Source organism: Fulmarus glacialis, unplaced genomic scaffold (genome assembly GCF_000690835.1).
Source record: "Fulmarus glacialis isolate BGI_N327 unplaced genomic scaffold, ASM69083v1 scaffold43034, whole genome shotgun sequence".
NCBI lineage: Eukaryota > Metazoa > Chordata > Aves > Procellariiformes > Procellariidae > Fulmarus > Fulmarus glacialis.
Window position 1 is genome coordinate 1 of NW_009209480.1, and position 16,672 is coordinate 16,672.

General features: G+C 44.9%; 1 protein-coding gene across 1 annotated transcript; it reads left to right on the forward strand.

Annotated features, from left to right (window-relative positions):
• The first annotated feature begins 997 nt into the window (after positions 1 to 997).
• Positions 998 to 6,830, forward strand: ARRDC5 (arrestin domain containing 5). Its single transcript, XM_009576847.1, has 3 exons — positions 998 to 1,250; positions 5,342 to 5,549; positions 6,290 to 6,830. The coding sequence occupies exons 1-3, from the start codon at positions 998 to 1,000 to the stop codon at positions 6,828 to 6,830; spliced, it is 1,002 nt and encodes a 333-aa protein (XP_009575142.1).
• Positions 6,831 to 16,672: the final 9,842 nt, after the last annotated feature.

Genomic DNA, 16,672 nt, shown 5'->3' on the forward strand with positions numbered 1-16,672 from the left:
GCAGCTTTCCAGCTACTCTTCCCCAAGCTGGCAATATCAGCCGCATCTACTATCCACCACCAGTAGTTTGCAGTGGGGAAGTCTGCACAGCTCCCTCTTGGTAGCATGCCCAGATAACAGTGGCTAAAGTGGTAGTGAGGTGAGTGTGGACAGCGGGTGTGAACACAATACACAAAACTGTGCATTCTGGAAAGGTGGTTGCCCAAAACTGGTAATGCCATGAGGAAAGTAGGAATGGTGAAGTTTAATTGAGATAACCATCAGCTGAATTAAACAGTAGATAGGGGATCACCAGGCGATTTATGAGAGTAGAAAGAGTCAGCCTGGAAAGAAATCTCAAGGAAGTGTGAGAAGTTGTGACCAGGGACGAGACCCGGGAGTGGGACGAGGAAAAAGACAGCCACCAAAGCCAGGGCTGCCAGCAGCAGCCCGCTGCTGCCGAATGGTGCGAGCAGCCTGCGTGCCGCCAGCACGCTGATGCTGATGGGTGTGGGGGCCTTGTGGAGTGTGTTCTCACCAGTGGATGGATTAGTGGGTAAGGTGCATGTAAAGCGCCCACGTCTCCCCAAAAAGAATGCATGAGTTGGGGAACCAGCACCCCAGAGGAGAGGGGTGCACATAACCGTGCATGTGTGTGTGCACGCATGCTTAGAAGTTTTGGGGATTACTCATGGAAAGCGCGCTTAGAAATTTCTGGGTGTTTATCAACATTTACTAAGTGTCTTGAATTGTGGTTTATCTACTGTATTGCCAATACCAACCCTAAACGTGTAGTTGAATGCTTGCCAGTTAGTTAGGTGCTGCTAATAATCAGATAAATGGCTCCGATCCCCTCTGGCATAGCTTGGAGAGCTGAGGTCTCTCCTTGTGGGGCACCCTGCACCTGTCCCCCATGCCATGACCTCACAAACGCCTGTGTCATGGGGTGGGGTTGGAGAAAATGTCCTCACAATCCAACCTCCAGACCCCAGCAGCAGCCAGCTGCCACTCTTCCCTCATGTTGACAGTAAGAGCAATTAATCTGGTGCTGCCTGAGATTGAGGTGCATTTGGACGGTTCCAGCATACATGGCCAATTGGTTCTGAACCTCAGGAGTACCCTGGTGGACCCTGTGGTGAAGGTGGAGCTCGTGGGAAGAGGCTACCTGAGGTGGCTTGACGACGGTAATCCTGAACTGGACTATGACAAGAGCACAGCTTGCACCAACCAGGCTGCCTATGTCTCCAAAGCAAAGAATTTCCACATAGAGGGTAAAACACCAGAACGAGGCACCGGTTAACTGAACAGCATCTTAGCGTTGGGCTAGAAAGGTGGGATCTGGGCAGGAAGTTTTCCTTTTGCCAATGTCAATGTGCTCTGTTTCTATCCCATGGCATACTCCTTTTCACTACATCATATGGCAACCAGGGCTTCGCGATGAACACTAGTATTCTGGTACGATCAGCAGTATTTGAGAGTGTGAGCAGTCCCCATGAGTTGGTGGTTGTAAATGTGAAGGGAACATTTGTTGAACACAAATTTTTCACAACCTGTCTAGCAGCAGGTAGGAAATCTTTAGTCACAAGCATTCTTTGGTCATCTAAAATGCTTACTTTCAGTGTTCTTACTGACTTACATGCCAGCAAGTATCCACTGTGTGTACAGGCTTTGTCATATTTGCAACTATAGCAAAGGCATTATTAGAGTTTTTTTACTGAGAGACAAGAAAAATGTGAGACATACACTGAAAACACCTGAAAAGTGTGATTATTTCACTGAATCACAGAATCACAGAATGGTTGAGGTTGGAAGGGACCTTTGGAGGTCATCTGGTCCAACCCCCCTGTTCAAGCAGGGCCACCTAGAGCCAGTTGCCCAGGCTTTTCAATTTCTCAAAGGAAGGAGACTCCACAACCTCTCAGGGCAACCTGTTTCACAGTGAAAAAATGTTTCTTGATGTTCAGGGGGAACCTCTGTGTTTCAGTTTGTGCCTGTCGCCTCTTGTCCTGTCGCTCCATCATCTTTGCACCTTCCCTTCAGATATTACACACCCCAACATGCACACACATAAATGCAGAGCTAACTATTAAAATGTACAGATTTATTAAAAAGAGTAAAGTCAGTGGGATGTAATGACCACCTAAAACTGTGAATTATTCCAGGGGATGCTTAAAGCAAATGGAAGTCTCCTAGGAGGTGCACTCCCCATTCTCAGCTAATCTTTCTTAGGGTCTGTTGGGAATTAAGTCTACAGATCATAGGTGGTCGCTGCCCTTGATGAGTTTAGTACTGAAGTTAGACTGTGCCAATGCGTGGAAATGTGCCTTTAAGCTATGACCTGCAGTAGTCAGGCTTCATTTCCTCTCAGACTTGAAGGCTCTAGCTTGTCCAAAGGTCATTTTCCCCTTTCACAGGCATTAGAGTCTTGGCCTTGATGTACTGCAGTATGCTGACTCTTCCTGTAGGCTACCAGATGTTACAGCCCTGACAGAAAAGAGAAAGGCTGAGTATTGGAAAAATTATTTTTGCCATTATGAGAACAAGTACCTGTAAAGCACCTCAGTTCTGGATCTTCTCAGCTAAAGTTCAGTTTGGTGTTGCTTAAGACACACTTGAATCCATATACTGCCACCTACACATATATTCCTGTTTCCAAAAGAATTGAGCATCCACATCCATCAAGACTTGCCAATGCACTGCAGTTTAATAACAGATTTTTACTACTGTAACTCAGTCTTTCTTCCTTTTCCAGCATTGATTACATCTCTGTAGAAGTGATCTAACAAGTCCAAGAAAGCCATTTCAAAACACGAAAGAAGATATGGACCTGACCCTTCTTACCCTGAATACTCTGCGCCCCCCACTGACGTTGGCATACAAGGAACGTTCGTTTGAACAGATTGCTGCCTGCGTCAGCTTTTGGCGCTCAGCTGCTAATATGCTCTTGATAGCATGTTACTAGTGGGTATTTGATCTTACCACATGTCCTACTTGGGTCACATCTGATGTCTCTGTAAGAAGCATATATACATGGATCCAGGTGTCTGCTGACATATTTCTTTTTACTGCTGGTAAGGCCTGCCACTGCACAAGAAACTCAGTATTGTCGCTCTGTGAGATAAAGACTGCTGGAGGAACTGAATCCTGGCAGTCATCGAATATGACTGGTTACAGCTCTAGGATAATTAGATCCAGAAAAGAAAAAGAAGAGTTTCAGTGCTACCAGGGATGACCATCCTCATCACCAGCAGAAATACCCCAGTCAGAGCGAACCAGAGGCAAGACCTCACAACACTACAGGCAGTTTGAAACTCTTCAAGCACTGCTGTGCACCGTCAGTCACACCCCAGGAAATCCCTCATGTCCTTCATAGAAAAGTCACCCCTCAAGTCAATCTTACCAGCAGCCTCTTTGAACTTTCCCCATAGCTGCAGTCATCCCCCTGGCTGGGAAATACAAGATGAAGCACTTTTTGAATTAGGTAACACAATAAATTATCTGGAGTTGACTTAAATTTTCTGATGTGACTGAAGTTCCCAGGTTCTGCTGAACACCAAAATGCACGGTATCCCCAGGTGTCTCTGCGGAGCTAACTCTTGGGAGCACTCTCCCACCTCTGCAGCTGCTGGGAAACTTTCTACAGTGTAATTAATTCTGTGCCATGGTTTCAGGGGAACAAGGTTTCTGGAGCCCACGTAGAGGGCAGGTGGTCCTGTGCAACGCGGCTTACATCCAGCAGCCATGGGGAGCCAGCAAAGCAAGTGCACCTACACTTCCAGGGTGAATTTAGAGGCATTGTTTAAGGCCACCATCCTTTTGAGTCCAAGGGCCTCTGTGGAAAGTTAAGCACAGCTTAGCAAGCAGGCACAATTCAAAGAAGTCTTTGTAGAAGTGTTGCAAGACAAGGCAAAGAAAGTGGGATTAAAGCTGTATATAGAATGGAATAAGCATCTGCAAGCCTTTTTGCACCACAGGGCCTACTTCAGCCCTGCACACAAAGCCAGGGTCTCAGGCCATACCTGCAGCAGGGATTGAGAAATTTGAACTCTTCCAGTAAATCCCCAAACTGTGCTGGGGCTGCAAAACAGACCACACACACCAGGGCCCAACCAGACCATTCCAGAAGGGGAACACTGAGTTCTTTCAAGGTTAAATTGTAGGTCTGCTTACAGTTCGAAGTCCTTCCTTCTACCAAACAAGAACATTGCCAAAATAACTTAAAGGCAACGTTGTGTGAGATAGGGCCCCGGGAATATCAGGTTTCTACGAACTGTCAGAATAGAGAACATGACTTTCTTATATTGCAGTTATCTAAGAGGCTGATGAATTTTAGTTTCCTCCCTTTCAGATTGTTTTAGGCATTTTTTTTCTTCAGAGTAACAACTCTGATATTGATTGAATATGCTGTTATGCCATCTGGTAAATCTCCCGTGCTGTGAGGAAACAATATCCAGGCTCTTCTGCCAACAAGAATATCCAGTTTAGATTATTAAAACTCGAGGCGTCGTTGAATTCATCTGCAAAAGGATGCAGTCAGCAGGACAAAATTCTAGCAGTCTCACTTCCCCTAATACTGTTGTTCAAAGTGAAGTTTTGGCACAAGCTAGTAGAAGGAAGGAAAGCTTAAGTCTGGATGATAAACAGCCAGCAGATAAATGTGTTTAAAAGAAACAGGTCTTAGATGAAGAAAAGAGTCAAGAGCTGGTCTTACCTGTCTAGAAGAGGCCAAACTTACCCTTGCATAGGTGGGGTAGTCTTTCATTACAGGCAGTGGGACCTCACCCACATAAAACTGAATTTGATTAAGAGGAAGTGGCACAGAAGCAAAGACACTTGAAGGAATGGATCATAATTTTCCTGTCCCACAGTTGTGTGGGGAAGGTGTCAAATACTATTTTTTTTGTGAGTGGGGGTCTTTTGCACAGGTGAAACAAAAGTTTCAGATCATATGCACAGGCATTGTAGACAATGATAAAAGAGGAATGAGAGTTATCACACCGTTTTATTCCCAAAAGGCCTATTGGTGCTTATTTGGAAAGTTAAAAGTCTGTGGCACTCCATTTTGGCAAGTGAAAATCCTAAACAGTTTGTGAGGAGCTGCAGGTTTGCTGACCTTGTGTTAAAATGAGGCAGATATTAACAATTTTCTAGTCTGCCGACTGGTAGGGGTCCATGCATCCAGCAGCTGACCTGTAGAAGTGACATACAGTCTACCCCATACCATGCCTTTATGGCACTTTGGGTGCAATACCAGATGGTAAGAAGACTTTGGATTCTGGGAGAAACATCAAGGTTTCCACAAGGTACAAACACCCTAAATGTTTAAAAGGCTTCTGATAGCAGCATGTTGTTTGGCTTTCAGATGACTGGCTGGATTCTGGTATTCACACCTTTGACTTTCACTTCAGCTTTCTTCCAAGTATTCCCTCCACATTCACCAGCACAATGGGCTGCACCTCCTACTTTGTTCAAGGGACTTGCTGCAGCTGCCAAATTGTCTTAGCTAATGAGGAGAGATGTTTACTGTTGCAAGGAACTGCTGGTGACCACAGAAGACATGTGAAAGACACGTTAAGGGGTACAAGCTATCTGAGTTGGAGACACACAGACCTACGCTGTTCTGATCCAGAGCTGTAACTTACTGAGTGTCCATGAACTTTTAGCTCTGAGCTTCCTCCTTTTAGCATTCAAATGGCACTTCAATATCTTCTGCCATCTTTGTCCTAGGACTTGCACCAACATGTTTGTTTTCTAGCATACAAGGTACATTGTAAGATTTCAAGAGTGACCTGTAGGGAGCGCTTTGAGATCCAGGATGAGGGAAAAGGGAGGTTATTCTCTTGCTTTGGAGTCTAAGCCTTGGGTAAACATCACCAAATAAGAGGTGCCTTTTTTACCAAACTCTACCTAGACTGGGAAAGTCAGTCAAAGGTCATAGAGACAGCTATAACATGATGATTTTAATAATTTTGTGGTCTCTGTCTAAATTTGTGTATGGATAGCTAAAGGTGACAATGTTCACATGTGCACACATCAATTCTTTGCACAGATGCTCAGGAAGATTGTGATAATTCAGCCATGTCACATTTGGTGCAGTGAGGAAGACTGTCCTCTGGGTTAATGGTGGGGCTTGCGGGGAGACTTGAGCAGCCTCAGCTGTTCTGTTGGGAGTTTATGCATGTGGTGTTTGGGAATCACCCTGTATCCAGCAACAAGAACTCACCATACTTTGCCTTTCCACTCATCCTCTCCATGCAGGCCCCACTGGTGGTGGAAGCTAGGAAGGGAGTATTTATTTCTGCTGCTTCAGTCATGGCTCTGTGATCCTTCGGATTTCCCTGGAGAAAAACATATTTTGCCCCGGTGACACCATTGTCTTTATGACAGATATTGCCAACAGGACATGCAAGTATGTTAGAAAGGTCACTTTTGCTGTACACTGCATTGTCCTGTATAGTGGCTTCAGCAGCAGGGGAGAACAACGCTCCTTGGAAGACCGAGGCGAAGTGATGAGGTTGGAATCCCGGATAAACACGGCTCCATTTGGGGCCATGAGAGTTACCAGTGTGCTGGTTCTGCCAAAACCCATGTCTGTCACAAGCACTCTCATGGAAAATAAAATCATGGCATTCAGGTACGAGCTGGTAGGCACCTCTGGCCTTCCTTGTACCACATCCATCATTGTGGGCAGGGTGCCCATCATCATAGCAGCCACACTGGAGCATTCCTCTATGCAGCAGAGCACCATGGCTCTGTGTGAAAATGAAGGCGACGTCTCAAAGGGGGTGAGCCTTCACAGAGACATTTCTGAGATTTACCCAGGAGCAATTGCCAGCAGATCAATGGAATAAAAGTTTTTTCTGCAAAATCCACACGCACTAGCTGTATGCTTTCATAGGAGGAGCCTGCTTTTGGAGAGATGCACCAGTGATTCCCAAAACAAGAGTAAAGCTAGCCAAAGCCCAAGGTCAGGAACACACATAGGGAGCCCGTAATTCTGTTAAACTGACTCCTGATAACTGGATAAGGAAGAGCAGGAGACTCTGCAGTGGCCTGGGCAAAGAGGGGACACTTTGTAGGCCCACAGGATGGCCATGCTCCTGTCCATGGGAAAACAGTCCACCCCAGCCTTATCTAAAAGTATGAGGCAAACATGCAGACCCTGGTGGGAGTGCAGAACAAGCTGTTTGAAAGCCAGCTGTGAGATGGGCCAGATGCCTGGAAGAAGGCAGACTGCTTGCCGCAAGGGGACCTGCGGGAGCTGCTCTCAGCATGGCAGGGTGGGTGACTGGGAGGGCCTGGGAGGCCTCTGGGGCGAGGAGGGCAGCCAGGCAGCTAAGGGACATGCAAGATCTGTGGCTGCTGAGGCAGAGGGAGGGCAGCAGGCTGAGAAAGCAACCGTTACCCAGCATCGCCCCTGCAATGAGAGGCAAAGATCGACCACCAGCTCTGCTCCACTGTCACCCGCAGGTGAAACCATGGGTCAGGTCCATGCAGAGCACACCCTCAGCGAGCTGGTGGGTCGTGTGGTGCTGGGGGGGAGGCTGAGACAGCAGGCGCTCATCCTGCCAAGCAGAGGGACCAGGGCAGGCCAGAGAAGCGGCTGGTCCCGGGGACGTGACATACGTGTAGCCCATGCTGCAACCACACGCGTGTGTATGTGTCAGTGTGGGTGACCAGAAGGTTTTGGGGTTAGAAGGTTGTTTAGGGTTTTATTGGTGTTTATGAACATTTGCTAAGTGTCTAGTACTGTGGTTTATCTGCTGTATTGCTGATATTGAACCTGAATGTAAAGTCCACTGACTGCTGGTTAGTTAGGTCCTGTTGAATAAATCACTCTGATCCTGATAAGATTTAAGCCATGAGAGCTGAGCAGCTTTGCCCTGTGGCAGGTGGTTGCTGTGGTTTGCCCCAGTGGGTGCCACCCAGGGAGGGCTGCCCTGCCCGTGCCCCCTGCGGGCTCCCGCCGTGTCCCCAGGCTCTCTGGGGAGCACGTGCAGGGCAGCTGGCCTCCATCGCCCCTTGGCACAACCTCAATCCCACAGCAGGGCTCTTACAGCAGTCATCTGGTAGGACTCACCTACCCGCACAGCTGTGGCCTCAACTAACCACCGCACACAAGCAGCACCTCCCATCCCGCACCCCTGCGTCTCCACATTTTGTTTCACGGGAAGGGTGGTGAGGAGTGGGGAAGGTAAGCTGAAGAGCAGTGGGTGTCCCTGGGCCCCCCTCCCAACATCTGTTTCTGTACCCAGCAGCCCTTATAGGACCAAGAAACCATCATTCACCCCTGTGGCTCGGCCCCACCAAACATCTGTGTGCATCTCAGCACCCTCCCCCTCCAGCCCACCCCCTGTGCTTTTGCACCGTTGCCTTCTGGCATGCCATCTTTGGCATGTCCAAAAATCCTTTCCTGGTCTCCAGACCAAAATAGCCATTGCCAGCCAGGCTGGGAACAAAGGAGCCATGTTGGCATCCCGCTCCCGCTGCACTGAGAGCCCCATACCGGGGGTTGCTGGGTCTCGCCCACACTGATGTACGCTGACACCAGCAGGAGACAGAGGTTTCACAGATGAAATGCATGGGCAAAAGAAACTTTTCTGTCTGTGCCCCAGAAAGTAATGGGATAGAAGACGCAGGGTGCAGCCCCACTCCACCTCCCTGCCCCATCACCAGACTGGGGCCGAGGCGTGGCGTGACGCCACCTCTCTTGGTGCCAGGCGCTTGCTGTTGGGAGAGATGTCTCGCTGCTCAGTGGCCAGGCCCCCCTGCTCACAGAGAGCCCCAGCTTTCTCCTCCCAACTCTGAAGACTGCTTAGAAATGAGATTACACTGACCAACTTTAATTTACAGCAGCAGCAGGTCTGTTAGCGGTGACTTACATATGCTTTCGGCAGCAGATTGCCAGGCAGCCCCAGCCCAGGGTTTTGCATGTCCACAGCTATCTGCATACCTGCCCAGGCATGTGGCCGGCGCCGTGCGGCACAACACATCGAGGGAGGGCAGCGTTTCTCTCACCACCTGCCTTTCACCATTCCCTGTGTGTGTGCGCAGATTGACCTTGATTGGCAAAACACCTCAGCCTGGCTGTGCGCGGGCTGAGGCATAGCACAGCGCTTGTCACGTTCTGCTGCTCACACACGCTCTCACCGGGCTAATGTTTCCCCTCATCTTGTCCCTAAAAATAACATTTATCACACTGACACTGGCAGGGCCCTTTCACATCTCAGACAAGACTGTATATCAGGACGCTACGTGCAGAATCCCATTACAAATAGATTGTTGTTTTACAGGTCTCCCTGTTTCATCATTCAAGCAAAAATTAATGCACTCACAGTGTACGTGACAGGAACATGTCAGAATAATATTTTTCACTGCTTGTCTTTTGAACTTCCAGCATTGCTTCTCAGTGACACTTGACAAAGCTGAAGGAAAAACACAACCCAGTATAAATTCTGAAGTTGCCATCACACAAACACTGGCAGTCCTTGCATTTACTATGAAAAGGAATTTAACTACTTCCTTTTTGCAAAATAACATTTGCAAAGAAACAATAGGATGTCAATATTTGGAGGGATAAAAGAGCAGCTTTGTAACTTCTTTGCATGTTACTTGCTGTGATTTGAAGCACAGTTGAGGTCTGTTTTCCAGACGCACAATGTCTGAACCTAGACTGAGATCAGCAAACTCAGGAAGGCAGTTAAGGAAGAAGTGAGGTATTTCCACTTCTCATTACGGTCACCCTGCAGGCATTTTTATGACAGCAGACAACGGGTGTCTGATGCTAGCAAAATCGTCTTCTGATTTAAAAAAATTCATTTCTCCAGATGGAATATATGCCAGGGTGAAATACGCCTAATCCTGTTCCTGCGATGTTTCATGTGTCTATGTGTGTATGTGAATCTCATGAAGCAAATAAAACCTTTGACAGCAACAAACTAGAAAGGCCAAAATCCTAATAAAATAGACAAGCAGTGGGATACTTGACTTCTGTGAACTCGGGCAAGTGATTTCATGTCTTAGCATTTTAATTTTCCTTTCTACCTTTTGCACATCTTTTGTATTGCAAATTCTTCAGGCAGTTCCTTTCCAATCTTTATAGTCTTACTTGTCTAAGGCACTTACATGCTACCGTGGAATAAATAGTAACAAGAGCAGTATGATGAGTGGGTAGATTGAGTAAAGTATGTTTTTCCAGCAGACCACAGAAGATGGAGCAGAGAGGTCTCTAGGAAAGGTCTCGTCAACTGCCTGTTTCACCTCTCCAAAGAGATGGTGGATGTTTTTGTGATGTAAAGTTGGAGCCATCAAAACACCAGGAGGGACATTTGGGCTATCCATGTTTATTCCTTCATGTGTCTTTTGCAAGGCACTAAAATACACCCAAATGAACTAGATGCCTTTGAAGTCTAGTCAGACCAGTATTACACTGTGTAACACTCTAGAGCAACAGGGCTAACTGTTCAGGTGCAGTGACCTAAAATAGTTGTATAGCTCACGTGGACCTGAGCTTGTACCTTTGGATAGCCCTAGATGAATTTCATGAACCTGTTAGCACAGACTGGTTGCTAACTAAGGGCCCATCACTGCACTCCCTTATGTGATATAGGTATCGCCTGGGCTTGAAAACTGAAAAAAAACCCAAAACGCTCTTTTAGGGGCAACAACACACATTTCCATGGAGGTTTCATTAAATACTGCACACTAAGCCTACCCATAGTTGATAGGTTCAACAAATAATTATTTTGGCCCTCGTAGGCAGACTTGCTGTGAAAGTGGAGCAGAAGGTTACTGTCGACTTCTGCCGCATCTGCTCTAGCTGCGTTTATATAAATAACAAACTCTTTAGACCTTGGAATCAATATTCTTCTTTCTTTTTTTCTTTTTGAATGAATGATGCCTGAAGTCTCTCCAGGACCCCGTAGGAAAGAGTTTGTTCTCTGCCCTCTTCGGGATTATTTCTGAGGAGTAGCTTTGCTGTGGAGCTGGTGGGATTTGTGCAGGTCAGAAGTCATGGAAAGGGTGGAAAGAGAGTAAAGAGATGGCACACATGAAGGGAAAACGGCTATATTGTCTGCTCACAATTTAATTTTAACCTTGCACAGATTTTGGAAAACGTTCAATTTTTGTATAGTTTCATGAAGCAAAAATAGAAATTTTTCTCTTTCTAGTAACCATGGAAACATAGAACTAATGATTACTGGAAATTACCTGTACTTGTGGGATTGAGTTTGTGTTATTGCTCGATGACACAGAAGTTAAGCCACACATGCATCCTCAGCAGCGTGGCAAGGCTGCCACAGCCGACAGGGAATGAACCTCACAAAGGTCCTCAAACATCTGGAGCAGCTGGAGCCGCTGCAGTTCTGGAATATATTAACTCTAGCTGCTGTTGGCTCAAGCTATACCGGCTTTCAGCAAATGATTTTATGAATGATTAAATATTGAAACTGTGACCATGTCTGAGTATGTGTTTCATAGACCAAAAGACTCAGTAGCCACCAGCATATCAACTCCCTTTATGTTCCCTTAAATCTCTCAAAGGAAAAGTCAGCAAGGCATGCAGTGTCTCAGCAGCAGTCACCATCGACATTTATCTCCATTTAAAGGGAGGGAGAGTCCTTCAATACTTTTTTTAAAAGCCGTTTTTGAATAAGATAGTCTCTTATTACCTAGTTCCTCTGCCTTTGTCTTTCTATCCTTTAAAATTACACAGACCCTTCAGATAAGCTACTGCTTTAAGACACAAACGTGTATTAAATCGTATTGATTTGTTTGATTTTTGTACATCCATTCTCTCCTTTACTGCTTAAACGTCCTGCTTTCCTGCAAAGTTGTCAGTCTCCCTTTCACATTTCTTTAAGTAATCTGCCACCTTTCCAGACAAGAACTTGAACGGGGTCGGCTTTCTTCTGATTGCCTCTGCTAGACTTGCTGGGAGGAAAGAGCTCCTTAGCTGAACTAGCTAGACCTCAGTTAAAACAAAATAAACCTCCGACCAGCCTAGCCTTCATCCACATTACTTGCAAGCATTGGTTTCTAATCTGTTTTTCCTTTTGGAGACCAGTTCTAACACTCTTGCGTGTGCAGACATACACGAGGCCAGTAATGGAAAATCAATATGAATGGCAGTTGAGAAGAAAGAAGTCTTTTTTTCAGTTAATCTAAATGATTTTTCAGTTAATAAAGATCACAGTATGGTTCTATAGATTAATGACTCAGGCGATGCATAAGTTTAGCTATTCAATTTGTTTCCTACTGACCACTCCAAACAGATTTTCCAAAAATGTAATAATCCATTCTATTAATGGGTGCTACTGGTTCTTCTACATGAAATATAATAAAGTATGACTCTTTCATGAATAATTTTAAACATTCATTCAGGGTAATTGATTACATGAGACAAGGATTGCAAATTGAAGCCATAATTGACTTCTTCAATATGCAAATACAGTACCAGGCAATAAACGGATACCAGTTACATCAGTATGAAATATAATTACAATTAAATTCAGCATCACAAAGAAACTGTCTTGATTTTCTTCAATGCTTACATGCCATTTTCTGCTTTCAGTTATGCCCGTGTAGCATCTAGTGAGACCTGGTGTGAATTCATTCCCACAGGGCAGAGTGTACCTGAACAGAGCCATGCTCACATCTTGATAGCTTTGGCTTCACACTGTGTCACTTGTCATGGTTTGAACACAGTTTACTCATTCCCACTTACAACTACTGGGAATCTCTTTTGGAGATTTCTACCAGTGGCAACATTTATAAAACAATACTGAGATGGTTTTGGAACAAGTTGCCCAGGAAGATTGTGCAGTCTCCATCTTTGGATATTTTCAAGACCTGCAAAGATAAACCCTGAGCAACTTGATTTGAGCTCAGAGCTGACCCTCCTTTGTGCAAGAGCTTTGCTAGAGACCCCCTTCCATCTGAATTATTCTATGAACCTATGAAAGTGAAGGGGAGGTAAGCAGAGAGGAAAGGAAGAGCCCAAATGGAAACTGCATTTTGAGGCTGTTGAGAATCAAAGAGATTTAAATAGTGGGATATAGTGGGAAAGGATCCCATGGGAAAAAGAAACAATGAAAAAAATGAGTTGATAACTGAGGAAGTGTTCTGATCCATCTCAAACTGCCTTTCTGAAAAATGGCAAAAAGGAGGGAGCAAACAAGCAGCCAATATTGACTTTTTAGAAACAAATACTGCATTTCAATTTTGATTATTATGACTCCTTTCTGCTTGTCTTTCCCTGACAGTAGGTAGGAATTATACCATGGCCAGCCACACCAACAGTACTCGTCTGTCTGAAGAGAAGAAAGAGAAGAAAGCTCTTTCTTAAAATCCCCAGCCTTGAAGCTATGCCAGGCAGGACACACTGGGGCTCTGTCCATGAGCAGGCTGAAAGACCCTTTTTCCCAGGAACTGAAGAGCTAGAATGAAAGCAGGCTTGAGCATCTATTGTGTTCACATGGCTCACATCTCCTTTGAATGTAGCTGAGAGCAAGGCAGGTTACTTGCAACAGCAGAGACAGGGCTTTGGTTGTTTTAAAGAAATTACACAATTATGCATCTTCTTGAATAAATACATTGAGTCATAAAAATAACTCTGTCTGTAAACATTCCTTTGTAATGCTCCATGGAGGGACCTGGCTAGAAGAATCCAAAATTTTTCCGGGTGTACCATACAGTATTGCAATGAATCATGTTCACACTAGATCTGTCCCTAGATTGTGACAGAGCCTTAGGAAAGGTACCTGTAGCTGCTTTGGCAGAATCTCCTTGGCTGGGCAGAGTCTGTGTACAGATGGTACTGCATCAGTAACTGCAGTTATGGGCCTTTGGTGGGTGATTTGCAGTTTAGGTCACTAACAATAAAAATTTATTGGAAATAAAAACAGAAGAATGAAAAGGTCTTTAGGGGAAAAAAAAAAAAAAAAGAAAAAAGGAAGAGAAGAAGGAATTTAATATGCAGAGAAGTGCTCCAGATGTCACAAAGCAGCATGAGACCCAGGTCTATAACCTGCCTGCAGGAATCAGATAAGCTGCTCTTCCGCAGGCCCCAGTTGCTACACATCAAAGGAAAAGCACGAGATTAGAAGTATCTCTGTGACTGTGCTGCTGCTGTAACATATATTTCTGAAAAGATTTGATGCTACTTCACTCCTCTTTGCAAAGCAGCTGGATTAATGCTTTTCCTCTCTCCAATAAAGCGTTTGCTGTGGAGAGTACCAGCCTCATGGGGTTTCTCCTTCATAAGTTTCTTCCCTACTTCCCACTCAGAAGACTACCCCTTTCCCCCAAACAGTGAAAAGCCATTGACATCCCCCGTGCAGAGGAAGTGTTAGGAGGGAAATAAGATGGTGTTAAAACCTAGTCACCCAGAAGAGCTACTCAACCAGAAGTCATCTGGAAGCTGAGAATTGTTTGTGAGCATTTGGGAACAGGGACTTGCTGCTTCTGTTTGAATATCTGAAGGGATGGAAAGGATTTCTAGTGATTTGCTGTCTCTCCATTTGTCCCCTTGTGTTCCTGTGAAACAGGACTTCCATTCATATTGATTTGCCTCTGAAATGGCCACATAAGCCATTCTTCTTCACCTCAAGGCTGTGGAACTCACAGACCAGGCTTCCTCCTTTTGCTTGTCCTTGGTTGTCCTACTTGGAGTTGGTATGTTAGGCATCGCAATGACATGCCACATCTCATTCAGGGAGCCCAGGCTCCCCACAGGACAGTTTTGAGTGCACAGGGAAATGAACATGCCATTGTGACTTAGACTGGATAGACGGGAGACCGTATGGTAGAAGAGGTCTCTCCATGGTCTGCCTGGTGTTTGCAATGGCATCGCTGTTGATAAAGGGACTGAAATTGTTTGTTAATAAATAGTTTGAATCTTTGCATGTCACTGTCCATAATCCCAAGCACAGGGTCACTCTAACATCTGATAAATGTGAGTTTTGTCTATATCCCGCACCAGGCAGCTACAAGTGAATCAACTTTATGTTCTTATTCACAGTTTGGTCTGTCTAATTTTTATAGTTCTTGCAATCTGCTCAAAGTTTAAGCTGGTTACTTTTAAATGCAACCTAAAAAGCTGAAACACTCTGCTTGCAGGACTGTAACTACTTCAACTTTATGGCCTGAGATAAAAAGTCATCTCCCGCTGAGCTCCTCCTAGGAGGTTGTTAAAATTAAGGGCAGTGTATTAAAAATCTGTTACATCTTTTACTAGTGAGTCATAACCTGTTCACTTGTGGGAAAATGAACTTGCCAGTCTAGTAAGTATCTGAATGCTACCTTTCCAGTCTTTGAGAGGTTTCTGCTCTTTGTTTCCAGGTGGTTGTCATGATGGAGGCTATTCACCGCAGGAAAAGCAATAATTTAATGCATACTGTAATACAGTGCAGTAGCCCAGAGTATGATGATACTAGCTGGAGAGGATAGAAATATTTTAAAACAGAACAAATTTACTTTCTGCATAAATGAGACAAAAACGTAATTTGGGGAAGCAGTGCAATTAAATGTTCTTTTTTGGTTTTGTATTTTCTAGGCAATAGAAGTGGAGGCAGAGGAGATGAAGCAACCTGGCGTAACTAACTCATGGAGCAATGTAGAATAAAGAGGGCAGTAGTGAATCGTCTGCTTGAGAGACTCAGCAGTTTCCCCCAACAGAATCAACTAATCCCTAGGCTCCTAACATATATACACATACACGTCTTATACAATTGGAGTTTAGACACTTTCATAAGCATGAATATTATATTTAAGGTACTTTCTACAAACGTTCTTACCTTCTATTTGCCCCATGTCATTTCCATCTCGGCAAAGGTAATTGTTGAGGATGCTAAGGCAATTTATAGGCACCTGTGGGCTCATAAATCTTATGTGCTTATCCTAGAGATGTCTCTTCTGTGTATGCTATTTTAGGCAGTATCTATCATCCATCACTGTACAGTGAATATCTATGGTAATAAAAGAACTATTGTACCAAATCTGATCTCTGACAAAGCAGACACAGGCCAGCCCTGTAGCGATGGCAGCTGCTAGATGGTTTATTATAGACAGCAGAATGGAGACTTGTGCAGTGTGTGAAAAAAATTGACTCTTCCTCAAGTTTCTTCCCTTCTATGGATTCTTCAACTTCTTCAGGAAAAGAAAAAAAGACTAAAAAAATTGTGTAATAGTTAGGCCTTGAAGAAAAGGTCAAGCATCCATATCAAGGTCCCAGTGATGGGTACTAGACTAGAAAGCATTTCAGAATGTTCTGAGTTAGCGAAGCCTTTCAGAATATTAATAATGAACAACAGTTGAAAACAATGAATGTGCTTGGAGGATGAATATTTCCATTTCGGGTAACCGACTTTAGGCCTCCTACTTAACCAGCCAGTGTCCCATGGACCCTTCTACAGTCCACGGAGAAAGACAAGTTGCTTCCGGAGAAGACAGGATGACTCTGCATTAGTAGCTCAGCTCGGGAATGCAGTTTAGACTGTGCCCACTTACTCTTTCCTAATTCAAATTGCATGGTCTCTGCACATGAATGAGATTCATCCAAACTGTACTCCAGCCACTATTGTGCATTCAGTTTATAAGGACTAGACGAGAGCTAAACTGAAGTAAAGCCCTGAAATGCACAAACTGTGGGCGCTGGGTCCTCAGCACCAACTGTTTCACTCCACAAACCCAT